The 25608-nt window shown below is 51.8% G+C and overlaps 11 protein-coding genes across 11 annotated transcripts; 6 read left to right on the forward strand and 5 right to left on the reverse strand.

The window, feature by feature from the left end:
- Positions 1-449: 449 nt before the first annotated feature.
- On the forward strand, positions 450-3567 carry nip1 (translation initiation factor eIF3 core subunit c). The gene is made up of 2 exons (XM_025621443.1): positions 450-924; positions 1014-3567. The coding sequence occupies exons 1-2, from the start codon at positions 588-590 to the stop codon at positions 3269-3271; spliced, it is 2595 nt and encodes an 864-aa protein (XP_025480384.1). The 5' UTR covers positions 450-587; the 3' UTR covers positions 3272-3567.
- Positions 3568-3601: 34 nt separating this feature from the next.
- BO87DRAFT_45252 (ESCRT-II subunit protein SNF8) lies at positions 3602-4836 on the reverse strand. The gene is made up of 2 exons (XM_025628505.1): positions 4312-4836; positions 3602-4244 (listed from the first exon to the last, which is right to left on the reverse strand). The coding sequence occupies exons 1-2, from the start codon at positions 4785-4787 to the stop codon at positions 3932-3934; spliced, it is 789 nt and encodes a 262-aa protein (XP_025480385.1). The 5' UTR covers positions 4788-4836; the 3' UTR covers positions 3602-3931.
- Positions 4837-5075: 239 nt separating this feature from the next.
- BO87DRAFT_415638 (60S ribosomal protein uL30) lies at positions 5076-6742 on the forward strand (the record flags this gene model as incomplete). The annotated part of the gene is made up of 4 exons (XM_025626701.1): positions 5076-5137; positions 5755-5866; positions 6059-6225; positions 6283-6742. Exons 1-4 carry the CDS (start codon positions 5121-5123, stop codon positions 6740-6742), a joined length of 756 nt encoding a protein of 251 aa, XP_025480386.1. The 5' UTR covers positions 5076-5120.
- Positions 6743-7487: 745 nt separating this feature from the next.
- Positions 7488-8898, reverse strand: BO87DRAFT_376215 (TDA10 family protein). Its single transcript, XM_025623241.1, has 5 exons — positions 8690-8898; positions 8066-8583; positions 7986-8009; positions 7811-7926; positions 7488-7749 (listed from the first exon to the last, which is right to left on the reverse strand). The coding sequence occupies exons 1-5, from the start codon at positions 8834-8836 to the stop codon at positions 7586-7588; spliced, it is 969 nt and encodes a 322-aa protein (XP_025480387.1). The 5' UTR covers positions 8837-8898; the 3' UTR covers positions 7488-7585.
- Positions 8899-8905: 7 nt separating this feature from the next.
- Positions 8906-9267, reverse strand: BO87DRAFT_45312 (uncharacterized protein). The gene has a single exon (XM_025628530.1). It carries the CDS (start codon positions 9176-9178, stop codon positions 8954-8956), a length of 225 nt encoding a protein of 74 aa, XP_025480388.1. The 5' UTR covers positions 9179-9267; the 3' UTR covers positions 8906-8953.
- Positions 9268-9709: 442 nt separating this feature from the next.
- mfp (putative peroxisomal multifunctional beta-oxidation protein (MFP)) lies at positions 9710-13027 on the forward strand. Its single transcript, XM_025623242.1, has 7 exons — positions 9710-10055; positions 10135-10362; positions 10424-10532; positions 10584-10673; positions 10722-11109; positions 11165-11573; positions 11625-13027. Exons 1-7 carry the CDS (start codon positions 9900-9902, stop codon positions 12948-12950), a joined length of 2706 nt encoding a protein of 901 aa, XP_025480389.1. The 5' UTR covers positions 9710-9899; the 3' UTR covers positions 12951-13027.
- A 203-nt stretch (positions 13028-13230) lies between these two features.
- Positions 13231-14647, reverse strand: BO87DRAFT_333763 (phosphotransferase family protein). Its single transcript, XM_025620427.1, has 2 exons — positions 13840-14647; positions 13231-13786 (listed from the first exon to the last, which is right to left on the reverse strand). The coding sequence occupies exons 1-2, from the start codon at positions 14354-14356 to the stop codon at positions 13353-13355; spliced, it is 951 nt and encodes a 316-aa protein (XP_025480390.1). The 5' UTR covers positions 14357-14647; the 3' UTR covers positions 13231-13352.
- Positions 14648-14887: 240 nt separating this feature from the next.
- BO87DRAFT_376217 (E3 ubiquitin-protein ligase) lies at positions 14888-17574 on the forward strand. The gene has a single exon (XM_025623243.1). It carries the CDS (start codon positions 15113-15115, stop codon positions 17306-17308), a length of 2196 nt encoding a protein of 731 aa, XP_025480391.1. The 5' UTR covers positions 14888-15112; the 3' UTR covers positions 17309-17574.
- Positions 17575-17712: 138 nt separating this feature from the next.
- BO87DRAFT_386327 (putative MFS drug transporter) lies at positions 17713-19801 on the reverse strand (the record flags this gene model as incomplete). The annotated part of the gene is made up of 7 exons (XM_025624754.1): positions 17713-18022; positions 18090-18143; positions 18211-18276; positions 18342-18525; positions 18605-19398; positions 19451-19584; positions 19640-19801. The coding sequence occupies 7 exons, from the start codon at positions 19799-19801 to the stop codon at positions 17713-17715; spliced, it is 1704 nt and encodes a 567-aa protein (XP_025480392.1).
- An 858-nt stretch (positions 19802-20659) lies between these two features.
- Positions 20660-22392, forward strand: BO87DRAFT_435479 (putative cysteine synthase B; the record flags this gene model as incomplete). The annotated part of the gene is made up of 3 exons (XM_025627770.1): positions 20660-20852; positions 20908-21737; positions 21802-22392. 3 exons carry the CDS (start codon positions 20660-20662, stop codon positions 22390-22392), a joined length of 1614 nt encoding a protein of 537 aa, XP_025480393.1.
- Positions 22393-23059: 667 nt separating this feature from the next.
- On the forward strand, positions 23060-25526 carry BO87DRAFT_45421 (ferric reductase family protein). Its single transcript, XM_025628547.1, has 8 exons — positions 23060-23283; positions 23341-23591; positions 23642-23762; positions 23812-23875; positions 23922-24109; positions 24157-24255; positions 24304-25275; positions 25337-25526. Exons 1-8 carry the CDS (start codon positions 23174-23176, stop codon positions 25341-25343), a joined length of 1812 nt encoding a protein of 603 aa, XP_025480394.1. The 5' UTR covers positions 23060-23173; the 3' UTR covers positions 25344-25526.
- Positions 25527-25608: the final 82 nt, after the last annotated feature.

A 25608-nucleotide genomic window follows, 5' to 3' on the forward strand; every position in this document is an offset into this window, starting at 1 on the left:
GTAACTTGGATAGTAAAATATGAGATATGAGGCCCGAGTTTAGATGGGCTGGAAAAGCTAGGCTGCTTGCGCTTTATCTCTTCCCCACGGGGGGTGTGGGTGTGGTGTGGTAGTAGTAGATTGGCGGGTGAAGTGAACGAAGGCGACAAATCGAACACGGGAAGCGTGGTGGAACTCCAATAAGCCGGGAGAACGCTATAGTTTCGTCTGGTCTCTGCGCCCGAATCTCCGCAATGTATGTAGGCCGTGGATCTTGATCTGACAGGGTCCCATTAGTGAAAGTAAATAGAACTAAATCCATTGAGATCTGGAGTTGAGAGGGGAAAAAGAACAAAGGCATCCGCGTCCCGGAGACTGGCCGCCTGCCTGTTGTGGTTAGGCGCCGCCTCGCTTAAATTTCGTGTGTGACTCGCGCCGCCCAACCTCTGCGGCTCGGAACCCTCACAACGGATTTTCCTGCCAGGCAAAAGAACCAGCCCGATCCGCCTTACCAACCTGCGTGTTATCCCCCCGGCGACGACTGAGACCGCCGTTCCTCGATTTCCGCGACTTTCCCGATCTCCAGCGTCTGAATAATATCCGCAAACATGTCGCGTTTCTTCTACGGTGGCGGTAGCGACAGCGAGTCCAGCTCCTCTGACGAGGAGGAGCTCTACAGTGATCGCGAGGAGGAGGAGCAGTCCGAGGAGGAGTCCAGCGAGGAAGAGTCTGAGGAGGAGGAGTCCTCGTCCGATGACGAGGATGCCGGCAAGACCGGTGCGAACCGTTTCATGAAGAATGTCTCCGAAAGCGAAGAGAGCGAAGATGAGGAACGAGTAACTATCGTCAAGAGTGCCAAGGACAAGCGGTTGGAGGAACTCGAAAACACCGTCAAGTTGATCGAAAATGCCGAGAAGATCAGCGATTGGGCGGTCATCTCGACAGGTGCGTTTGGCCCTGATATCAGAGGATGGAATTACGGGATCGGCAGCGGAGGGAAGGATGGGTTTTTGATACTAACATCCGTTTTCTAGAGTTCGACAAGCTGAACCGTCAAATCGTCAAGATTGCCCAGTCTGGCCCCACCCCCAAGATCTACGTCAAGACTGTTGCGGACCTGGAGGATTTCGTCAACGAGACCATCTCGAAGCAGAAGTCGAGCAACAAGAAGATGAATGCCAGCAACGCCAAGGGATTCAACGCCGTTAAGCAGCGTATCAAGAAGAACAACAAGGACTACGCCGTTCAGATCGACAAGTACAGGCAGAACAAGGATGGCTTCATGGAAGCCAAGGAGGAAGTGGCCCGCCCCGTCGCCGCCGCCCCTCGCCTGACCAAGATCGAGCGTATCGAAGCCCCTGTTCTTTCCACCGCCGGTGATGACGATGGTTTCGCAACCGTCGGCCGTGGCGGCAAGACCCTCCAGTACACCCCCGAGAGCATCCTGAAGCACCTCCGTGTTATCGTCGAATCCCGCGGAAAGAAGAACACCGACCGTCTGGAGCAGATCCGCACGATGGAGAAGCTGTTGGAGGTTGCCCAGACCCCTTACCAGCGTATCCGCATCTACTTGACCATGATCTCCACCCGCTTCGATCTCACCTCTTCCTCCACCAGCAACTACATGGCCGTCGATCAGTGGAAGTTCGCCGAGCAGGAGTTCGCTACCCTTCTGTCCGTTCTCGAGAACAACCGCACCTATGTCGTGACTGAGGGTGCTGAGGAGTGGGAGGATGATGAGAAGCAGCCCACCCCCGCCCCCGGCGAGGTCCTTCACATCCCCGGCAGCATCGTCTCGTATGTCGAGAGACTGGATGATGAGCTCACCCGTTCCCTGCAGCACATCGACCCCCACACTGCCGAGTACATCGACCGTCTGGGTGACGAGAAGCAGCTGTACGCCAACCTCGTCCGCACCCAGGCCTACGTCGAGGGTCTTACTCAGTCCGAGAAGAGCGACCCCCGCCAGGACAGCCTTAACCGCGTGGTCATGAGGAGATTGGAGCACATCTACTTCAAGCCTTCCCAGGTCGTCACGATCCTGGAGGAGGGTACCTGGAAGGTCCTTCCCTCCGAGCTGGACACCAACATCACTCCTCGTGGCAACACCGGCGATGTGACCAACCTTGTGCAGACCCTTTGCAGCTACCTGTTCAAGCACAGCGACGGTATCATCCGTGCTCGTGCCATGCTGTGCCAGATCTACTTCCTTGCTCTGCACGACCAGTACTACCGCTCTCGTGACCTGATGCTCATGTCCCACCTTACCGAGAACATTGCCAACTTCGACGTTTCCACCCAAATCCTCTTCAACCGCACCCTTGTTCAGATCGGTCTGTGTGCTTTCCGTGCTGGTCTGATCTACGAGGCCCAGAACACCCTCTCCGAGGTCTGCGGCAGTGGACGTCAGAAAGAGCTGTTGGCTCAGGGTATCATCCTCCAGCGCTACTCCACCGTCTCGCCTGAACAGGAGCGTCTGGAGCGTCAGCGCCAGCTGCCCTTCCACATGCACATCAACCTGGAGCTCCTCGAGTGCATCTACCTCACGTCGAGCATGTTCCTGGAGGTTCCTCTGATGGCTCAGACTTCTTCCTCCCCCGAGATGAAGCGTCGTGTCATCTCCAAGACCTTCCGTCGTATGCTGGACTACAACGAGCGCCAGGTCTTCACTGGACCCGCTGAGAACACCCGTGACGGTGTCATCATGAGTGCCAAGTTCCTCGCCGCCGGTGAGTGGAAGAAGGCCGCTGAGATGCTCAACTCGATCAAGATCTGGGATCTGATGCCCCAGCCCGACAAGGTCAAGGAGATGCTGTCCCAGCAGATCCAGGAGGAGGGTCTCCGCACCTACCTCTTCACCTACGCCCCCTTCTACGACAGCCTCTCCATCTCCACCCTGTCTACCATGTTCGAGCTCCCCGAGAAGAAGATCGCCGCTATCATCAGCCGTATGATCTCTCACGAGGAACTGGCCGCTGCTCTCGACCAGGTCAACGACGCCATTGTCTTCCGCAAGGGTGTTGAGCTGTCCCGTCTCCAGTCCCAGATCGTTACCCTCGCCGACAAGTCGATGAACCTTCTGGAGTCCAACGAGAAGACTCTCGAGCAGCGTACGCAAGGTATGGCCAACGCCTTCCAGCGCGATCAGGGCGCCGGCGCCCGTGGTGGCCGTGGTCCTCGAGGTGGTGGCCAAGCCCGTGGTGGTCCCAGATTCCCTGGTGGCCAACAAGGTCGTCGGCCTGGTGGACAGCAGTTTGGCGGTGGTGCATTGGGCGGAGCGATCAAGGCATAAAAATGATTTCTAATGGCATTGATTTCTTTTTTCATGGTTCTAATGCTCCTTTTTCTTGGAATTTAAACTGCGTATGATTCCATGTGTGCTCTTACCCATCATGGTTCCTTTTTTTCTTCAACTTTTTTTCCCGCTGGGCCACTCTAGCCCTTTTTTCACTTAGAGTTCTCCTACTGTCATGCATACCGTATTTTTACTCTCCGCAGATGAATATCACGTTTGGAATGAACGATGGACATACAGAGCCTGAAAAGTCTAGATTGTGTATCAAAGGTTGAAAATCAATGCACGCTAACGCTTTAATCACATGTACAGGTCGTAGATGCTCTGAAATCAAGCATTCCTCGGTAGATCAAGGATAAGCTAGGGTGGTCGCTTTAGCACCCTCTTAATAGTCCACCAGTCAGGATCCTCAACAGACTTGGGTATGATATATTTGACATGGCGGGGACGAATCCATAGCAGTCTCGGAATAAAGCCACTTCATCTTGGAACTCTGCATGCCCCTTCCATTCTTAGGATGTCCCCAGACAAGAGCAACGATTAGTATATATCTCCTTGCATCCAGTACCCGCTGGACACTTGCGCCAGCCCCAACGCCCAAGATTGACCCTGAATATATCATGATATCAAACAGCAGTAGCCTTCGGCAAAGCATGCTCACCCACTGTCATCTAGCAGGTTTTGAGGTGACCAATACTCATTTTCCTCCGCTTGAGCATCCAGCCAGACAAGGCCATCCGCCAGTAGATCATCAATGACAGTCTGTGCTCGAGCCTTCTCCCAGTTCAGATTCGCTTGAAGCATAGAGATGCTTACGTAGCCAAGGACCTGAATAGCTTCGAGGACCGTAGCCTGATCAGTGTTTAGCTCTTTGGGAATCGATCGAATATATTGCTTGCTGCCGACATGTACAATCGAGAACCCAGAGCCTAGGGGTTCCAGACTCTTGACAGCTCGGAGAACATCGTCACTTCATGTCGCATGTCAGTTACTGTGTCACTCGTTGTGGGTAGAGCAAAGGGTGAGTGAGTACGTACTCTGTAACCTCCAGTCCACTACCAATAGCCTTGCCCTTGCCTACTCGTTTCCGACACTCCTCAACACCAATTAACCCGCCGTTCTCGCTTCGCGTAGCGCGACAAAGTTCCACCACTCTGACAGCGACCTCAAAGTAGAAGTCGTTCATATCCCCACCCATGATCTGCGTCCAGAAGCTGCCAATCTCCCCTAGCCCTTTGCGCGCATTCTTTCCTTTGACATTGCTGGCTGCGAGGGGATCGACTCCTATAGCATTGCACATGCGGGCAAACTCCGCTCGAAACGTCGGGTTTGATTTGATCGTGGAGCTGTGTTCCAGCGCGAAGGTGTGGAGTAATGACTGGAATACGGACAGTTGCGTCTGTAAAGAGGAGAGATGCGAGGAGCGTAGATTGGCGCCATGATTCGCAAATGACTGGCTGGCTTGAGTGCGATTGGCGAAGGCGCCGAGTCCAACTCCTCGACGAGTAGCCATGGCGATCAGCTGTCTGCTCTTGAGGGGGATTCAATTATCGGAGCGCGTGGGGTAACCACGAGAGCGCTAGATAGATGCGGTCATACTGCCACTGGCTCTTATCAGTAATTGTCACCTGACCAGCGGATACCCTGATAGCGATAAGGGCTTGAAGAATCCCAAAAGGAACAAATGGGCGGGCCAGGGTGGCTAGCCGTATACGGCTTAGCGGTGGTATCCACCCACACAACCCATTTTTCTCGATTCGCAGAGGCTTTTTTCTTCCTTTTGATCTTCTTCCAGTACGACAGCCTTCGCCAATCGCCCAACTCGCGAACTCTACGGACCGTCACAATGGCCTCCACTGCTACGTGAGACTCCCTTTGAGATTCCCCTGCGGCTGATCGCTCGAGGTGCTTGTGAGGGTTACAGATATAGTCGTCCTTTCTCGCTGGAGATGCTGCGACCTGAAAACGGTTGCTGAGCACCAGCTCGATTTTTCCCGCGACCGAGCCTCGCCCCTGAATCGCCTAAGACTTCGTTAGGAATATGAGGATTGGGTGTCGGCACGGTCTGGGGTATTGAGGTTGAAGGCACTGTGAACCTTCTCCTTGAAAACAATTGTTGTGAGCTATCGTCTTGTACCATGGCGCCGTGATGGGGCATGGTATGGGCGAAAAGCGTCAACACCACTTCCCGAGCGTTATGCTTGGGGTTTTGTCGGATGAGGATTATCATACTTGGTTGAAGTCGCCGCCGGCTTGCGAAAGTTGCTGCTGAAAATGCGTGACTAGTAGTGAGCTGGACCGCGCGGGCTCGACAAGTGAAGAAGAAAATTTTTTTCTTCTACCTCACCGATCAAATGGATGTCGTCGAGTGCTTTTTTATCCTATGCCTTCAGTATGAGAATGTGGCACTATAGCTGCAATTCTTACACTCGGCGAAAGTCTGTGTAATCACTGCGGACAGACTGTACTGACCTTAACAGCACTGTCCCCACCAAGGAGCAGGTTCTCGTCCCCGAGACCCTCCTGAAGAAGCGCAAGAGCCAGGAGCAGGCTCGCGCTGTCGCCCGTGAGGAGGCCGAGAAGAAGAAGGCCGTAAGTTTATACCATTCTTTTCCTATTCCCTTTCCCTCTTCCTTCTATAGTGATGACAACAACCACTACGCGACTAGACTACGGTCGATGCTGTCGCTTCGTTAACCATCTTTCGGGGCTGAAAAAGAAGCTTCAAATGATTTTTATTTCACGAGTCATTTGTCAAGACCATCTGCTAACAGATGAATCCAGGCCAACAAGGAGAAGCGCGCCGTCATCTTCAAGCGTGCCGAGTCCTACGTCAAGGAGTACCGCGATGCTGAGCGCGAGAAGATCCGCCTTGCCCGCGTTGCTCGCAAGGAGGGTAACTTCTACGTTGCTGACGAGCCCAAGCTTGTCTTCGTTATCCGTATCAAGGGGTAAGTTAATTCCAACATGCTATGTCAGCATCATATGATATTAACAGCTCGTTATAGTATCAACAAGATCCCTCCCCAGCCCCGCAAGATCCTCCAGCTGCTCCGTCTGCTCCAGATCAACAACGGTACCTTCGTCCGTCTTACCAAGGCTACCCAGGAGATGTTGACCATCATCAACCCCTACATTGCCTACGGTTACCCCAACCTCAAGTCCGTCCGTGAGCTCGTCTACAAGCGCGGTTACGGAAAGGTCGACAAGCAGCGTGTTCCCCTCACTGACAACCAGATCATTGAGGAGAACCTCGGCAAGTACGGCATTGTCTGCATGGAGGATCTGATCCACGAGATCTACACCGTTGGCCCCAACTTCAAGCAGGCCAACAACTTCCTGTGGCCCTTCAAGCTCTCCAACCCCACTGGTGGCTTCCACACCCGCAAGTTCAAGCACTTCATCGAGGGTGGTGACTACGGTAACCGTGAGGAGAACATCAACGGCCTCATCCGCCAGATGAACTAGATTCATCATCGGTGATGGGCTTGTCCGTACCGGGTTGTTATGAGCTCCGAAATTTCCTAGTTAGCGGGTACTGGTCTAAAATCTGGGTTACAAAAATTTAAAAGCTTCGTACAACCTGACTTGATTCCTTTGTAATTGAGATGTAGTTCACTGTAAAAGACTTTGAAGGCGTTGTACACAGTACATAGGCAACCGCTGCTGCCTTTGTGGGAGCTGGAAAGCAAACACCTGCCACCCCCGACCGCCTCATTTACCGCTAAAACCGGCAGAATCCTTTCGACGTCGCAGACAAAAGTGCGGACATAGGCGGCTATCAGCGGATATATCTTTTGTACAGCCCCGAAAAAGTGAGCCTGGATTCTGTATATTTCTTCACCGCCTTTGGATAGGGTGGCAGAAAATGGTCGCCAGTCAGTGAGGGACAATAGTATTGTATGATGTTGTCGAGTTGGAGTTGGATATTTGATTGGATTACCAGTGATCTTGGGTTCATGTCGTCTCTCGTGGTTCTTTTGGTAGTTGGGGGTGGGTTTGAGTTGTGGATCTATAGTATGAGGGAGGATTGTGGTGGTATATAATGCTTCCACTGATGGTACTCGTACTACGGAGAACAGTAATATGGCGTTCTGGTATAATGTATACAATTGGGATAGTATCCTTTCCTTTTTTTCAAACACTATGTAAGTATTGGCTTGGTTCAAGTCTTTTTCTACATTGGTGAAGAGATAACGCTTAGTACTAGTACCAGTGTGTATAGTAATAGATGATCTATCTGTGTCAATATATATACATCTAAACCTCTGCCATTCGGACTTCAAGTACGCGAAAATAAACATCCAGCACTTAGATGTTGATAACCTCCTGCACTCTTCTATTCTTATCCACAACTAATCGAAGCTGTCTCCCCTCCCAGCCCGTTGGCGGAGCAGATGCTGTGGTAGCATGAGGCACAGGCTTGAATGTCCCCTCTCGGAGAGTTTCAGTGAAGAGTTCATAGGAGGGATAATCTGTATCTTCAGTTAGAATATCTCCATCTGGATAATAATCTTAACCCAAAGTGATACTCACAGCCATCAACAAACTTGGTGACTTGTTCCTCCGTCATACCGGTCCCTTTTGCAGCGCGAAGGGTCCTCTCTTGCTCCTGTCGCCAGTCATAGACGAAATGGAGGTCTTGCGCATCACTGCATTATCAATTAGCATCTCGAGATGAATCGTTAGGAAGCTGGCATGAGCCACTCACATATGAATCAGCGCATCCAACTGACTGCAATCACCACCATCATTAGCTGCCATCTCCTAACAGAGACAGACAAAACTTACTCAGTAATCACATCATACCTCCCCAACGCCTCATTAACCGTCTTGACATCCTCAAACTCCACATGCCCCAATCTCCCCTTATACTCACTCTGACCAGCAGCAGCAGCTTCCCTCAACCTAACCGCATCCTCCCACTTCCTCTTCAGCACCTCCTCATCCCACGCACGAAATCCAACACACCACCCCTCGAAAATCACCACCTTCACCTTCTCCTCACCCTCCTTGTTCACCACCTCCCACTGCGACGGAGGCACGCGATCGCCCTGTCCCGAAAATGCCGACTTATCGTACGCCGGGACCGCGGTACGCTGGCCCGCGCGCAACGCGGAGAACACTTCCTTCGCTAGTGTCAGGTCATGGGTGCCGGGTTGTCCGCGGTGCTGGAGGAGCGGGTTTGAGGGGTGAGAGGCGGCGAGATGTTCTTGTTGCGAGTGTGTGAGGTATAGGTCGTCGAGGGAGAGGGTCACCACGTTGAGGGAGTAGGGTGGGGAGCGGAGGGTGGATTGGAGGGTTGAGACCTTTTTGACCCCATTGGATTGATTGTTAGTGAACTGATTTGTTTTCTTTACTTCCTTGTGAAGGGTAATTGAGCGTGATGATTATTGGGATAAAGGGGGATCATACCAGGACTGTTTTACCGGCCCCTTGCACGCCATTTAGACCGAGGAAGAAAGGCGGGGTGTTGGTGGGATGGCGGGCTTGGTGGGCCTGGAGTCGTTCCAGAAGGAAGGGGATGCAGTGTTGGGATTTATCGTCGATTATTTCGGGCATTGTGGGGGATTGTAGTAAATTATTTGGTGCTTTTAAGGGAGAATGAGAGAGTAGTAACTGAATAGATTTGTTTTATGCGTAGGTAGTATATTCTGGTGGCTACAGTGATATATACTGCTAATGTAGACTAAGCTTCGGAGGTGATCCGAGCGGGTGATTCTGCGGAGGACAAATGTATTGCCTGAAGGATTGGCCGGCATCATCTCTATCATGGGTATACTGCACCACTTGTGGTCCATAGGAAGTTGCTGTATATTTCATGAATAGTATCGGGCAGGTATGAATGTTATTGAACTTTGAGATTAATGTGAAAAGGATAAAGGGAGTAGCAGCACGTGGCATGACGTTGGCTGAGAATCACATGTCTGAGTCAGCAGGCAGTTGATGATGTTGGTGGTGGCAGACATGATCAGAGTTGTCGATCTAGGTCATTTTCTTATAGTTAGTTCTTTTTTAGACAGAACAAGTCGAGTTGGATCGTATGAAGGACATCATCATGGTGATAGTCCGTAGGATAGTATTATATGGGTAGACAAAGAAAGGTGTCAGTCAACATAACCGGGATATAATTGTTTCGGAGTATCTTGGCAACCGGGTGGAAGTTGAGGAAAGTTAAGGAAGAAGGATACCAATTTTGTAGAATTAATTACCATGGGAGAAATTCCCTGCTTCAATAATTTCGTAGTTAGTTAGTTAGTTAGTGTGTATACTAATCATGCCGTAGAATAGTTATCGTGGAAAGGGAACATCGGCATGTGAAGGCAGCATCATCTGCCATCCCCCGATCGGTTTAGCGCCAAACGATCAAACCTCCGAGCTTCACCTGTAAAAGATGCCGAGGTTCCCTGGTCCAGCTTGCCGAGCATTGCGACCGTCCTCTTCCCCCGGATTCTTCATCTCTTTCCCTCCCCCAGACCAAGTCCCCTTAAGCTTCTCCTCTCTCTCCAACTAAACTTTCATATAATACCCCGTCTCTTCTCCTCATTTCGCATTTCTGTCCTCTCCCTCTAATCTCCCCATCTCTCCACCTCCCCTCCTCTCCTCCTCACATTGATTATTCAACATGTCTGAGCTGCGCTTCGACAACCAGACCGTGGTTGTCACCGGTGCTGGTGGTGGCCTGGGTAAGGCATATGCCCTCTTCTTTGCCTCAAGAGGTGCAAATGTTGTTGTCAACGACCTGGGTGGCTCTCATTCTGGTGAGGGCAAGTCGGCCAAGGTAGGTTGTGTCCATGCTTACACAGACTCTTTCCCAACGCCCTTTGTCGAATCCCGCTGACTCCGGGTGTCTCTTCTAGGCTGCCGATGTGGTTGTCGATGAAATCAGAGCTGCTGGCGGCAAGGCGGTAGCAAACTACGACAGTGTCGAGAACGGCGAAGCCATCATTGAAACCGCCATCAAGAACTTTGGCCGCATCGATGTCCTTCTCAACAACGCCGGTATCCTCCGGGATATCAGTTTCAAGAACATGAAAGATCAGGACTGGGACCTTATCTACAGAGTGCACACATATGGCGCATACAAGGTAGGCAGGATGCGTTCGCCTCTGCCTTCAAGTGGTTGCTGACGCGGGGTTTTGTCTACAGTGCGCAAGAGCCGCATGGCCTCACTTCCGGAAACAAAAGTATGGCCGCATCATCAACACTGCTTCTTCGGCTGGTCTGTTCGGTAGCTTCGGCCAGGCAAACTACTCCGGTAAGCTTGGGTATGTTCGGAGGTTAGAAGCTGTTTAGCTGACTATATAAGCTGCCAAACTCGGACAGGTCGGCTTCACTGAGACGCTGGCGAAGGAAGGTGCCAAGTACAACATCATTGCGAACGTCATCGCGCCAATTGGTACGTCGATTTGTCTTCTCTGGAAATGCAGTGGCTAATTTGAAACAGCTGCTAGCCGTATGACGGCCACGGTCATGCCCCCCGAGGTCCTGGAGAACCTCAAGCCCGACTGGGTTGTCCCGTTGGTGGCTGCTCTGGTCCACTCATCCAACACTACTGAGACTGGCGGAATCTACGAAGTCGGTGGTGGACATGTCGCCAAGCTGCGCTGGGAACGTGCCAAGGGTGCTCTTCTGAAGACCGATGCTTCTTTGACTCCCGGTGCTATTGCTCGCAAGTGGAACGATGTCAACGACTTCTCCAAGCCTGACTACCCCACCGGGCCTGCTGACTTCATGGGTCTCTTGGAGGATGGCTTGAAGCTGCCCAGCGCCCAAGCGGGTGAGGAGCCCAACTTCAAGGGCAAGGTTGCTCTGGTCACTGGTGGTGGCAACGGGTATGTAATACCGCAGATAAGTGATAGCGATCTATCGGTGCTAACGTTCTCATAGTCTTGGTCGTGCCTACTGTCTGCTCTTTGCCAAATATGGCGCTGCCGTCGTTGTGAACGATCTCGTCGACCCCGAGCCCGTTGTCCAGGAGATCAAGAAGATGGGCGGCCAGGCTGTTGGAAACAAGGCATCTTGCGAGGATGGCGAGAATGTCGTCAAGACCGCCATCGATACCTTTGGCCGTATTGATATCCTGATCAACAACGCTGGTATCTTGCGTGACAAGGCTTTCACCAACATGAACGACGACCTGTGGAACCCTGTTCTTAATGTCCACCTCCGCGGCACCTACAAGGTGACCAAGGCTGCCTGGCCCTACATGCTCAAGCAGAAGTATGGTCGCATTGTCAACACGGCCAGCACCAGCGGTATCTACGGAAACTTTGGACAGGCCAACTATGCCGCCGCGGTATGTTACTGCCAATGCTGATTTTCTAGCTTCTTTCACTAATTGTCTTAGAAACTCGGAATCCTTGGTTTCTCCCGCACTCTTGCTCTTGAGGGTGCTAAATACAACATCAAGGTCAACACCATTGCCCCCAATGCTGGTACCAACATGACCCGTACCATCATGCCCGAGGAGATGGTCCAGGCGTTCAAGCCTGACTACGTTGCTCCCCTGGTGGCTCTTCTGTGCTCGGACATTGTGCCTGAGCCCAGCACCAAGGGTCTGTACGAGTGTGGCAGCGGCTGGTTCGGCCGCACTCGCTGGCAGCGTACCGGCGGTCACGGATTCCCCGTCGACGTTAAGCTTACCCCTGAGGAGGTGCTCAAGCACTGGCAAAAGATTACCAACTTCGACGATGGCCGTGCGGACCACCCTGAGGATGGCCAGGCCGGCTCGGAGAAGATCATGGCCAACATGAGCAACCGCAGCGGCGGTGACTCGGAGGGCGGCAACAACATCCTGCAGGCCATCGAGAAGGCCAAGCAGGCCACCACTGACGGAACTCCTTTCGACTACGAGGACCGGGATGTCATCCTCTACAACCTCAGTGTCGGCGCCAAGCGCACCGATCTTCCCTTGGTGTACGAGAACAACGAGCACTTCCAGGCTCTGCCCACATACGGTGTGATCCCTTGGTTCAACACCGCCAACCCCTGGAACATGGATGATATTGTCGCCAACTTCTCCCCCATGATGTTGCTGCATGGCGAGCAGTACATGGAGGTCCGCAAGTTCCCCATTCCCACCGCCGCCAAGACCTTGACCTACCCCAAGCTCATCGACGTCGTGGACAAGGGCAACGCCGCCCTCGTCGTCTCCGGCTACACCACCAAGGACGCGAAGACCGGCGAGGATCTCTTCTACAATGAGTCGACCGTCTTCATCCGTGGCAGTGGCGGCTTCGGCGGATCGCCCAAGCCCACTGCTCCCCGCCCCAAGGCCGCCGTTGCGCCCTACAAGGCTCCTCAGCGCAAGCCCGATGCGGTTGTCGAGGAGAAGACGTCCGAAGACCAGGCCGCTCTCTACCGCCTCAACGGCGACCGCAACCCTCTGCACATCGACCCCGAGTTCAGCAAGGTCGGTGGCTTCAAGACCCCTATCCTGCACGGTCTCTGCTCGCTGGGTGTCTCTGGCAAGCATGTGTTCAGCACATACGGTGCCTTCAAGAACCTTAAGGTCCGCTTCTCTGGTGTGGTGCTGCCCGGTCAGACCCTCCGCACGGAGATGTGGAAGGAGGGCAATGTGGTCATCTTCCAGACAACGGTGGTAGACACCGGCAAGCCTGCCATCACGGGGGCTGGAGCCGAGCTGTTGGAGGGTGCCAAGGCCAAGTTGTAAAACAGGAGAGTGGTGTGATTTATCAGACTGTATGTACATAATGTCATGAATTGATTTTCTGTTTGAAACCATTTATACATTGAGTGACCGTATGGTACATGTAGACAGCGTAGTAGATGGATGCCAAGAACACGCCATGTAAACGTATCCTCACCTACTTTAAGAGTCTCATCCCATTGCCCAGTTGTAAGCATCATCGAATCCAAGTCTTTGATATGTCTTTCCACATGTTCTATAGCCCCAGAAACCCTAAATGAGCCTCAAGCAGCATCGGAGTACGGGCATCTTAATCCAATTAATAGCTTGTTAGTGATAGCTATAAATAAGTAGTCTGTCTGTCTATCTTTTGCTATCAACTTAGCTGAATTTACTAATGTATATGCATCAAGTGAAACAAAATAGTCAAGGTCCCAAAGCAGCTATATACCACCACCATGAATCCTCAGTATTTTCAAATCCATCCAGAACCATGGGAAGATAGACAGATGCCCATTCTTCACCACTCCAAGTTGACATTTGCGCCTTGCGCACTTCCCAGTATGCAGGCAGCCAGCCGGATTGCTCCCAGTCGATGATTGCCATTACACGGTATGGAGAAGAGGATGTGACGATGATATTACTGCGATGGAGATCGCCATGCGTGAATTTGATGGCACAGTGGTCTGGAAGACCATAGCGATATGGTTCTATAGGCACAGAGTATGGATCCGACATCTGGCGCCGGGGAAGGAATGTGAACCAGTCGTGGAATTGGCGGACGGTGGGGAATGGGCCTGCTTCGTGCAGGTGGTTGATGCTGAAGGTTCTATCGTAGATGGGTTTTTGCGCGATGTTGCCTATGATGAGAATGGTCAGTATCCCACAGGATAGATGGAATCAGTGTCTGTACCGACGAATATCTCCTCCGGGTCCTGTTCGAGCAGACGAAGTCGATCGCAGATTACCTTAAGCTCATGACAGATGCCTGTTTTATCTTCCTCTGCCATGACATCCCATGCTTGTTCCAATGTCTTTCCCTTTATATACTCCATGTAGATGTATATCACCTCTCCTTCAGTGCGCCATCCATATACCTCGGGGACGGGGACATGGTCCTTGAGATATCGATGGATAGCATATAGACAGTAAGCTTCGGATATTTTGAGAGACTTTCCCCACTTAACAAACATATTCATTTCTTCAAATAGAACGGGCGGTGGTCTAGTATGAAATGAGTCGGTGGAATAGTCTTTCCTTCTATCTGGATTTATTCCAGCGAGATGCTGGGCTTTGGCTTGTGCTTGCACTTCTTCCGGGGTAGGTAATTGTTCCCATTTTGTGAAGAAAGATGATTCTTTAACATCGTAGTTGGGAAGGTCGGGAATCATGGATGGTGTGAGTCGCACGCTCTTGTTCTTAGATGTCATTATGTATGATGGGGTGATTGGGGTGGTTGAGAGCTGTTGTGGTGGGTTGTATTACTTTGATTCCATAAGAGTACGGGAGGGTAGGCTGGATCAGGCACCAGTAGGTGCTTATGCCAGGCATCCATTTAGAGGAACGATAAACTTGGATAAAAGAAATGTGTGTTTATTTCGAATGATAAGGGTAATTTCATTCCCTTTCGAACATGAGTATTCCAGGAATATGTCATCCAAATAGTACACGCCAAGTATGTATCGTGTAGAGTCCCCTAGTCAAGCCTGTGAAAATTCTTGGGCCAACAATTATCTTACCAGTCAAAATCAGCCTCAAGCTGTCAGATCAGGAGCGGATAATTAGGATGCAGCATCGCCTCATCGTTATGCTATCAATACATCCTTGTACATAATTAGTTGAAGTATATTCGGAGAAGTGTTGGGTGGAGCATTGAACCAGTCCCGTGATTGGATCATTTGGAGTAAAGTCACGGAAGTCAACTCCTCCCGATTGATTCATTCCATCATTCCGCTTCCCATCATCTTCCCATCTTCCCATCTTCCCATCCAACTGATCACCCCATCATCTTTCCCTTCCCCCACGCCCCATCCCACGCCGTCTTCTACCATCTCGCTGGCTTCCCGACACTAAGCTGGAATTAAGTTCGCTCGCCAGATACCCTTCCTTCTGGCCAGACGCCTTCCCGTCTACCCTCCGACGATCATGTAGCAAGCTCGGTCTTGCGCCCCTCCGTCAGTGCAACGATGGTGCTCTCCCTATCTGTCCCTAGCTTTTCTAGATCCACCACCTCCTCCGCGCTTCGTGCCAGCGACAGCAGCAACTCTACAACCATCAGCGAGGCTCTCCGCAATAATCCTTTCGGCATCACCTCCCGATCTCGCTCCCTCGCCGCCTCGAATACCCCCTCCGAGGAACAGAAACGAGAACAAGAGGAGCTAAACCAGGCTCTGCAGACCCTAGCTCGAATCTTTCCCGATATTCGTATCGAAGTCTTCCGAGAGCTCCTGGTCCGGTTCGATGGGCAGAGCCGTCTCCATGTCTGCGTCGAGCAGTTGCTACGTCACAAAGAGGCGTGGGTAGCCGGGCGATGGAACGTGCCAGCTGGGACTGGGGGAACGGAAGAAGATGGCAAAGATGATCTACAGCAACAACATACCGGACATGAGCATGCAGTTCCGCCTGATGAGCTATTCCGGACAAACGAATATAAAGCTGCCGTGAAGGCGGCTCTCACGAAGGAGTTTAATGGTCTGAGCAAGAGTACGGTGGAGGCAGTACTGGCTGAAGTGAACTTCTCTTATCTGCGAGCCCGTCCGACTCTGCAAGATCTTTCCCGGAGGACCTGGCGTGCGACCTTCAACAGCATTCTCCCTTCGTTCAAGCGCGGTAAAGATAAGAACGAGCATCCACTCATCGTGTGGCAGCGTCAGCCGGATGGTGACATGATCCCGCGGCTGAAGAAGACGGAGTGCCCGGAGCTGGACCGGGAGCTGTATCGGGCCTTGCTGGCACCCCTACTTCGAACCAGGCGGGAGGAGAGACTTGTTAGAGACCAGAAGTTGGCGGAGGAGCTGAACGATACAGAAGCCAAGGAGGCTGATGCTGTTTATGAGTGCGAGTGCTGTTTGGACGACGTGACTTTTGAGCAAATCTCAACATGCTCGGACAATATGCACATCATTTGCTATGGCTGCATCCGGCGAACCATCCATGAGGCTCTGTTCGGTCAAGGCTGGGGTAAATCGGTTGATGTGGAAAAGTCAACGCTGAAATGTTTGGCGCCCTTCGATCACGACAGTTGCCCCGGGACCTTGGACCCAGCGATCGTCAAGCAGGCTATCTTGCTTGACAAGGCCGGACCTGAGACCTTTACGAAATTCGAGACGCGCCTTTCCTCCGAGGTTCTGCTCAAGTCCCAGCTGAAGCTCATTCGGTGTCCGTTTTGCTCGTACGCCGAAGTTGATCCGGTTTACCACCCGTCTGCTCAAGGCCTTGTTTGGCGCTTTCGTCGCGACGGGTTCCTCTCTACGCTTCTGATCACCATCTTCTTACTCGACTTGATACCCTTACTTATCATTCCTCTAGCGATTCTTTATTTTGTCAACTCTTCTGCTGTATTCATCATCTTCCAGAACGCTCTCCTCAACCTCTGCCTCAAAACCCGACCCAAGAAATTCACCTGCGCGCACCCCGCATGCGGACGCGTCAGCTGCATCACCTGCCAGAAACCATGGCGTGACCCTCACGTGTGCCATGAACCGCTTCTCCTCGACCTCCGGGCCACCGTCGAGGCCGCTCGCACTGCAGCTGTCAAGCGCACCTGTCCGCGCTGCGGCCTCTCATTCGTCAAATCCTCCGGCTGCAACAAACTGACCTGCGTCTGCGGCTATTCCATGTGCTACCTCTGCCGCAAGGCTCTTGGTTCTCCGATCAAGTCTGCAAACCGACTAGGACGACTTCGACCACGCCGTCGTGCCAACCTCGTTGAGAATGTCGATCCGGCGGTCGGACCGGACGCCATCAACGACGAACAAGAAGCCGGCAACGACGACGAATTCGAAGAAATGGAAGGCTACAAGCACTTCTGCGAGCACTTCCGCATTGATCCCGGCTCGCGCTGTACGGAATGCAACAAATGCGAGCTCTACCAAGACGAAGATGAAGAAGCCGTGGCGCGTCGTGCCGGCGAGAAAGCCGAACGCGAATGGCACGCTCGTCAAGGCACGACCGGTGTGGGCATCGGGACTCTTCGCGTGAACAATGATTTCTCAAAAGCGGAGGGTAAACGCCGCGGCAATGGAGGGTTGATCCTTCACCATCACGGCAAGGGCATGAGTTACTGGCTGGATGAGGTGTGGCGGGATGGACGATGGCGAATAGAGGGACAGACGTTGGTAGACTGGGTTGTGGAACGAGTCCTAGTGATTGATGAATTTTAGCCCCCTCTTCTTTTTTTTTTCCCTTCTGTGTTGGGCGTCTCGGGGTGTTTCGGGCATTGTTGATTCAGCTGGTCTAAGAGAATCATACAGCAGATTGAACGATTGAACGATTGATTGATTGGTTAAATTGATGTTGCTGCAGCATAGCTAGCTAGATTGATTGGATTGGACTGGCTTGATGATGATGAACATGATCAACGACCTGCTTTCAAGTTTTCCGGGTGTTACACTACTACTTCTTCTTAAATGAATGGCTTCTCAAGAATGACTTTTCACTTCACTCTAGTCTATTTGATTTGATGCTCCTCTACTAAACCCACTAGCACGAGAAATAGCCTCCCACGCACCCCCGTCACCAATTACATTTATACCCTCCATCTTAGTACCCAGCATAAGAAAAACCACTAATCCCCCCCATCTCCTCTCTGCTCACCTCTCCTCCCCTCCTCCTTCAACCTCTCATCATCCGCCCTCTCCAACCCCACCTGCGGCATCAATCCAACCGCCAAGAGAAACGCCAATGCCGCGAGCGCCGCATTCACCGTGAACACGATCCTGAAGCCCCTTTTGTACGCGGGGATAAGCAGCGCACGAACTTTTGCTGCTTCGTCTTCGGGGAGTTTCGACAGGTAATTGGACGGGCTAGCGAGGAAGGATTGTTTCTGCGATGTGGTTAGGTGCAGGGTGTTGATGGTCGTGGAGAGGAGGTTGTTTCTACGTTTTGTCAGTGGTGCTTTTGATGGATGGAGAATGGAGGTTATGTGGGTGGGTATATACGTACATGATTGTGCCGGATACAGCGAGGCCGAGGGTGCCGCCTAGGTTACGGATGAAGCTGTTTTTTTGGAGTGAGAGGTGTTAGTGCGTGATGGATTATGGGGTTTAAGAGGGGGTGGATGTACTTTCGGAATGAGGTTACGATGGCCATGTCTCGTCTGGCGACGCCGGCTTGGACGGCGATTAGGGCACTGCAGTGGGTCAGGTTGGTATTGTGAGTTGTTCTGGGGTATGTATGATGGGTGGAGGGACTCACGGCTGTAATGTATTCCCTGAACCTATACCTGTCAGTAGGCCGTAACCTATCTGTTTCCCCAGGTTGGATGTCTCGTTTAGGGTCGACATCAGGCCTAGTCCGATGGCCCAGATCATCCAGCCGATGAGGATGGATTCGCGATATCGGCCCACCCAGTGGACGACTAGGCCGGAGAGGGTGCTGCCTAGAGCTGGTGCAGTTTGGTTCCATGTGAGCATGAGATAGGAAAGTAGAGGGATGGTAGATAGGGCGAGTCGACATACTTTGTAATAATGTGATGGGTAAAACCATTGCACCAGCCTTGGTAGTCGAGTAATCGAACACTAGCTGATAGAATGTCGGGATGTAATACAGCATGACTATGATATTCCACCCATTGATGAACATAGTCAGACAGGCTCCATTCACAATGCGCGATTTGAATATATGCATGGGTATCAGCGGATACGGATGTCCCTTCCATTCCCATAGGACAAACGCCACACAGACAGCAAACCCCACGACGAGCGTCGCTATAACGTGTGCCGATTTCCAGACATACTCGCCACCGCCCCAGGTCAGTCCGAGCATAAGTACCGCGGTGCCTCCGAGTGCTAGAAACGCGCCGAAGAAATCAACGGCTTTCAGCTTCGCTTTCCAGTCACCGGTGACTTTTCGCAAAGGCATGAAGAACATCACTGCCAGAATTGAAATAACCGTGAGCGGCAGCATAAGCCGGAAGATCCATCTCCACGAGTTGTGGGAGATCGGGGATAGAGCACCCCCGATCACAGGGCCGATGCCGTTGGCGATGGCTATTACGGCACCGAGAATGCCTTGATATTTACCTCGCTCGCGGAGTGGTACGACGTCACTGACTATCATCTGTGCGATGGACGTGATTCCGCCCCCGCCCATGCCGGTGAAGGCGCGGAAGATGATAAGTTGCGTGGCGGTCTGTGCTAGAGATGATGCTAGAGAACCGAAGAACATGATGGCGAGGCCTACGTATAGGACGTATTTCCGGGACCAGATGTCAGAGAGTCGCCCGTATAGAAGTTGGAAGCAGGTTGATGTTCTTCATTAAGTTAGTGGACTAGAGTCATGTCTTGCTTCTGGGCTGGACGTACAGGAAATATCCTCCTGATATCCACGAGGTTTTATTGCTGGCGTCCAATGTATTGCCGATTATGGATAAACTCCCGGCTAGAGTGGTCTGGTCCATGACCGCTACTAGGTCAACTGTCGAGCATGCTAGGAATATCTGCGGCAAGTTAGATAGGTTGTTAATAGTTGACCGTCCATGTGAGGGAAGATACCGTGATGATCGTGCTCAGTGGCACATAGTTCGTCTGCTCGTTAAAGAAGGGCTGTGGTGCCGCTGGTCTGCTCTCGTCTCCGCTAGACTCGGTGGCAACATCTCGAGAGACACTCGATGGATTATCATGCTTGACTTTATCCTCAATTGAAGTCGCAGACATTTTATCTCTCGCTGAGGTCAATGTCCTGAGACGAGGGCGCGAGCCTATCCAGGAGTAACGAAAGGGTCAGTTGACAAGACTGAGCCTAGTTATCGCTGCAAGGCGCTATGGGCTTACAAGCGAGGCTTCGTAATAAAACCAACTAAGACCGTGAAGTAAAACTGACTCGAGGGGGAGGGCTAACTCGGCAGCGACAATATTACGGTGCAAAGAGATAGAAGCAGTGGACGGCTCCTTGCGTGTCAGGGCCACCTCCTCGCCGGTTAGGGCTAAAAGGGAAAGGATCGACTAAATCAACGCAAATGCCCTCGTGCTTTCGTATAAGGTTGCAGCTACTATGCCGTTGTGACTTGTGGATCTTTTGAGGTACCCCTCTTCCTAGACATGGGGCTATTACATATGACAACCTTGGAATGTTGGGTTCCGTCATCAGAGGATAGGCCGCGGAGCGTAAGAACCTAGTATAGCGAAGTCGAGTCCAACGACCTTGAGTCCGGAGCTGTTTTCAGAGTAACTTCGATTACTTGAACAAGAGGCATACGTAGAACGTCAATCTGAGCACATTTGCGCCAGTCTTCGACGAATAGGAGTCCAACCCAACCCACTCCCTTGAATAAGTGCTCAACGTGAGACACGGACCTTCCTGAAGCGGCCCTGAGATGTGCATCAAACCAAGCTCAGTGGGACGCTAGCGATGCGCCGAATGCGAAGATCACGCCGGAAAGAGCGCATCTCGCGCGTGGGAGGGTGGCTGCATGTTTCTGTAGCAGGGCCGTATAATTTGATGCTCCCGTCCTTGGGTGATTGTTGGCTCAATATTGCGGTCAATACTCCCGTCAATACTGATAATCTGACATAATGGCCAACATTAACGAGCACAATGTGTACTTTGGACCGGATGCGCTCAAGAAGTACTTTGATCCGGATTGCCAGCCTCCGTTACCTCTGGTGGAGTTGCCCGATCGATTGAACCCGTTCCACCAAGATGGGGTACGGATCTATGCCAAAATGATGACAATGCACCCGGCAAACAACGTGAAAGCCATACCAGGTATGTTGGCCCTCAAGAGTTCCCTTGTGCCTGGCCCTGGCACTGACGGAACAAGCGATGAACCTGCTCGAGAAAACCGTGGTGCCTGGCAAGACCAAGACAATCGTGGAATTCAGCTCAGGTTCCACAGTCATCTCGATGTCTATGCTCGCTCGATTGATGCATGGTATTAGCGACACCAGGGCTTTCCTGAGTAACAAATCCACCGAGACTAAGTTACGGATGATGCAGTTCTTCGGGCTGGATGTCACCCTGTTCGGTGGCCCATCTCAACCTGACCCGTTAGATGAACGCGGGGGCATCCAGACTGCTCGGGCGATGGCCATGGGGTCTGAGGAGATTGTTAACCCCAACCAGTATGACAATGACGATAACTGGCATGCGCACATCCGCTGGACCGGCCCCCAGATATTCAAGCAATTACCAGAGATCAACGTGCTCTGTGCCGGGATGGGGACATCGGGGACGATGACAGGATTAGGGACCTACTTCAAAGAAATCAAGCCATCTGTGCTACGGCTTGGAGTGTGCACTGCACCCGGGGACCGGGTTCCAGGACCACGGACATTTGCCCTGATGCAGGTACAGGAGTTTCCCTGGAGGGAAGCGCTGGACGTGCACGAAGAAGTCAGTTCATATGACGCGTTCTCGTTATCCTTGGACTTGTGTCGCGAAGGGGTCGTCTGTGGGCCGTCATCCGGTTTGAGTTTGAAGGGACTTTATCAGATGCTGGAGAATCGCAAGAGGGCTAGAACCTTGCGACAACTAGCGGGACCAGATGGTTCGATCCATTGTGTCTTCTTATGCTTCGATCTGCCATATCAATACGTTGGCGACTATTTCGAGAAGCTAGGGCCCGAGAGGTTTCCTCCAATTCGTAACCAGGTGGGTCGGCGAGCTACGTATATTGAATTGAGGAGCTTGGGTATGCTGACTGTTGTTCATGTAGAACCTCGGTGGCGTTGATCTCTACCGGTATGATGAGAGCTGGGAAAGAAGTCCTGTGGTTCTGTTCACCGACTATTACGAAATACCCCAATGCTTTTCAACCCACCCCTTGAGCGCTATGGTGCTCCGGCCTCTGCGCTGCGTGTTGGATTTGAGGACCGCGGGAGACTTTGGCACTTGGCACCTCCCGGGATCGGTAAACATTCCCCTGCACAGTCTCGACTCTCATACAGCCAAGCCATTCAGCGACGCAGACGTACTGGAGGCACAGTGGCTGGAGTTGGAAGCGTTATTCAGCAATGCAGATGTGCTTGGCAAGTTGAGTGGCCATCAGGTGCTAATGCTCTGCTACCATGGGGATACCGCGCGGGTAGCCAGTAGTGTATTGCGGGCCAAGGGGATAGCAGCGGACAGTCTCCGCGGAGGATATCAAGCGCTGAAAGATCATTTGCTGTGGGGAAGCAGCAATGGGGTGGAGTCGAACAAGATGGGCAAAGCAGCCACCGCAACAGTAGAGGCCGTGGATGCAGTAGCAGAAGACGCAATTGTTGCTGCAGTAGAAACCGCAGTGGTGGTCACGGACCCACGCTAGACCGAATGAGGATGCAAACGATAAGGGTTGCATCTCGTCGTTTCAATCGATTTACTCTCTTCTTCTTAATGTACCTACTCGATGATGATATCTCAGCTCCTCAATCTATGGTTATTCCAAAGTTAGTTTATTATTACTAATCTTGCTTCTCCACCGTTATGCCCTTTCCCTTCCGCATAGGGTTAGAAACCATCTAGATGCGTCAAGCATCCATTTACTTGCAGACTGCTCCATATCCTGCGCAAACTTGCTCACCAGCCAGCCTATACATAGATGAGCTATGCAATGATGGAATCAGCAAGAAAGTACATTGTAATTTCCCATTCATTCCGTTAGTCAGATTGAAAGGTCATGCATGCTAAGCACACCGAGCAGATTGACCCCAAACACGGCCCGCATGCGTATGCATTCCACGCTAACCGGAGAAATGTGCTCAATTGTGAGCAATCCTCAACCAATGAGCAACCCGCTGTTACGGGCAGCATCATGTTGCCAGGTGAAGCTGCTGCTACGACACTGGGGAAAGAGTCTGGTGTTCCGTACCGTGGATGATGGTTGTCAAGGCACGCGAAGCAGCTGAATCATGCTGTTGCATCGCCCTGTATATAGGGTCCCCTGCTCGATCCTACAAAACTCAACACTTGAGACACATGGCCCTTACATGGATCATTCTGTTGACCTTGTTCCTGAACCACGTTGTGGATGTAAGAAGTGCATACAGAAAGCGTCATCATAGCCAGTTCTGCAGACTGGTGTCTCTACTCACTGACCTCACCTCAACATGGGGCTGCCATGGCTGGACCAGCCGGTCATGCTACATTCTTCCCGGGCTGATCACTGCACCTTGACCCCAGAGCAGTGTGCCTATCGTGACGCACATTGGAGATACTGGTACGCCTCAATGCTCCCATATATTTGAGTCTATGTTAATCGTGTCTTCATTAATAGGTATCAATCTGACCACGTCTATGCTTTGAATACCATATACTTTCTATGTGCGACTGTTGGTGTTTTCTCCATCCTGCATCTGATTTCCAAGTATTGTCCGCAGTCCTTCAAGAGGATTACAATATGGCGACGATCAACAACAGTGGGAAGATACCTTGCCTACCGATGCTTCCAACTACCCGTGTTGCGCTCCAGCACCTCGTCGCTGGGGGTCATTCTCCTGGTGTCGGCTGGAGTAGTATTCTTCTTGGGTTGGTACTTCAATACTCAAGCACTAGAGCCCTTGACTGACTATACCAAGCCATGACACTGGGACCGCAGCCTTACTACTGGCCCAATACAGAAACGGTCTCCTATGGAGGTAGCCCGCCAATTGCGACGAGAAGCGGATGGATGGCCCTGGCTCTGCTACCATTTGTCTTGTAGGCCACTCCAATCGACAACAACATGACTGATGACTGACCCAAGCAGAGCATTGAGCGCAAAAGCTAACTTTATCTCAACCTTGACCGGCGTCCCCCACGAAAAGCTTCAAGTATGTCTATCATTAATTTGGCAAGATAAAGGCTAACCTTGCCCAGGTGTTTCATCACTGGACGAGCTATGCTATGTTTGTTCTGGCGCTTGTTCACACCTTTCCTTTCATTATCTACCATATTGATCAAGGCGATATGGTCGACCAGTGGAAGACGGAGGTTACATACTGGACTGGGGTTGCCGCTCTAATTCCGCAGGCATATCTGACATTCATGTCATTGCCAGCCATCAGGTCAGCCCAATCCATACTAAACTATCAACTCAAACTGACCCTTACAGGAACCGATTCTACGAGTTCTTCAAAGCCACTCATTTTCTTGCCGCTCTGGTATTCATCGTATTTTTCTTCTTGCACTGTGACTTCCGCTTGTCTTCATGGTAGGCTCCCCTAGACTACCACACCATGGATCCCGCTCACCATATCAGGGACTACTTCATCTCCGCAGGAGCAATCTACATCCTCAGCTTATGGATATCCAACATTCGTACCTACTTCATGCATGGCCGCCACACAGCCACAATCGAACACCTCCCCTGCGGCCTCGTCCGGATCCGCATTCCAACAATCATGGCCTGGCGCCCAGGCCAACACGTTTTCGTCCGATTCCTCAGCCTCCAGCAAGGCATCCACTGTCTCAGCGCCCACCCATTTACCATCTGCTCCCTCTACCAGGACTTTGAGCAAACCGGCAAAGCCCCTGAAATCATCTTCTACGTCAAGCCGCGCCGCGGACTAACAGCCAGTCTGGGAAACACGGCTCTTGAAAAGCCGAACTCATCTGAGACAGTGCTCCTCGAAGGCCCATATGGCGGGATTTCCGAATCCGTCGATTTCGCCCGGTTTGGCACTTATGTCCTAATTACTGGAGGAACTGGCGGTGGCTTCTCCCTGGCCATTCTCGAGGAAGCACTGCGGACTCATCAGCAGCAACAGCCCACCGCAACAATCCAAGTACACTTTGCAACCCGCACCGCGGCTCTCGCAGACTGGTATCGGGAGCAAATCAAAGCCAAACTTGCAGCCTACAACTTTCCAAGCGACAAGATCTCCCTCTCCATTCACGTCACCACGAATGACACCCTCTTGTCTACCCCAGCTTCGGGATCGCCCCTGATCCCAGACTCAGTGGAAAAGAGACAACCTGGGGATTCCGTCGACTCAGTCTCATCGCAGGTTGACATCGCCGATACGGTTGTCCAAATGGGGAACCGACCAGACATACCAGGGATTATCGCAGCCCGCACTACATCCAACACGTCGAGACGCATCGCCATCTTTACCTGTGGCCCGGGGTCCATGATCCGCGACGTGAGAAACGCAGCTGCAGAAGCGCAAGGTCAAGTTCTGAAGAAGGGTAGCACCGTGGAGGAAGTTTACTTGCATACGGAATCATTCTCGTGAGTCCTTCCTTCACTCTGCTGCAGCGATCAATGATCTAAATTAACAATTCTTCAATAGGTGGTAATATTATATTTCTTGCGTATAGAATTTCGACCTGAATACTTCATGCTCCGCTTCTTTTCATACATTTGCTTGTACCTAGTTTGACTTTTCTATCTTTGATCTTTCATCTTTGCTTCTTGTGTGATACTCACTCCATCCTCTTTGCTCGTTATTCCAGCATATACTTACATATTGTACCTTAATACCCTCGATTACTCACTAAAAATATAGTATCCATATGAAACCTTCCACCAACTTACTTCACTTACGCTTACAACTTCCACTCC

This window comes from Aspergillus neoniger, assembly GCF_003184625.1.
Source record: "Aspergillus neoniger CBS 115656 unplaced genomic scaffold BO87scaffold_14, whole genome shotgun sequence".
Classification (NCBI taxonomy): domain Eukaryota; kingdom Fungi; phylum Ascomycota; class Eurotiomycetes; order Eurotiales; family Aspergillaceae; genus Aspergillus; species Aspergillus neoniger.

Coding starts and splice junctions, on each gene's coding strand:
- nip1 (XM_025621443.1), top strand. CDS start 588: ATGTCGCGTTTCTTCTACGGTGGCGGTAGCGACAGCGAGTCCAGCTCC. Junction 925..1,013: donor TTGGGCGGTCATCTCGACAG/GTGCGTTTGGCC, acceptor TCCGTTTTCTAG/AGTTCGACAAGCTGAACCGT.
- BO87DRAFT_45252 (XM_025628505.1), bottom strand. CDS start 4,787: ATGGCTACTCGTCGAGGAGTTGGACTCGGCGCCTTCGCCAATCGCACT. Junction 4,245..4,311: donor AGTGGACTGGAGGTTACAGA/GTACGTACTCAC, acceptor TGCGACATGAAG/TGACGATGTTCTCCGAGCTG.
- BO87DRAFT_376215 (XM_025623241.1), bottom strand. CDS start 8,836: ATGCCCGAAATAATCGACGATAAATCCCAACACTGCATCCCCTTCCTT. Junction 8,584..8,689: donor GGGCCGGTAAAACAGTCCTG/GTATGATCCCCC, acceptor GGGGTCAAAAAG/GTCTCAACCCTCCAATCCAC. Junction 7,927..7,985: donor TTGGATGCGCTGATTCATAT/GTGAGTGGCTCA, acceptor TTGATAATGCAG/TGATGCGCAAGACCTCCATT.
- BO87DRAFT_45312 (XM_025628530.1), bottom strand. CDS start 9,178: ATGCCACGTGCTGCTACTCCCTTTATCCTTTTCACATTAATCTCAAAG.
- mfp (XM_025623242.1), top strand. CDS start 9,900: ATGTCTGAGCTGCGCTTCGACAACCAGACCGTGGTTGTCACCGGTGCT. Junction 10,533..10,583: donor CGGCCAGGCAAACTACTCCG/GTAAGCTTGGGT, acceptor TGACTATATAAG/CTGCCAAACTCGGACAGGTC. Junction 10,674..10,721: donor GAACGTCATCGCGCCAATTG/GTACGTCGATTT, acceptor AATTTGAAACAG/CTGCTAGCCGTATGACGGCC.
- BO87DRAFT_333763 (XM_025620427.1), bottom strand. CDS start 14,356: ATGACATCTAAGAACAAGAGCGTGCGACTCACACCATCCATGATTCCC. Junction 13,787..13,839: donor CCCGGAGGAGATATTCGTCG/GTACAGACACTG, acceptor TTCTCATCATAG/GCAACATCGCGCAAAAACCC.
- BO87DRAFT_376217 (XM_025623243.1), top strand. CDS start 15,113: ATGGTGCTCTCCCTATCTGTCCCTAGCTTTTCTAGATCCACCACCTCC.
- BO87DRAFT_45421 (XM_025628547.1), top strand. CDS start 23,174: ATGGGGCTGCCATGGCTGGACCAGCCGGTCATGCTACATTCTTCCCGG. Junction 23,284..23,340: donor GACGCACATTGGAGATACTG/GTACGCCTCAAT, acceptor CTTCATTAATAG/GTATCAATCTGACCACGTCT. Junction 24,256..24,303: donor GACTTCCGCTTGTCTTCATG/GTAGGCTCCCCT, acceptor TCACCATATCAG/GGACTACTTCATCTCCGCAG.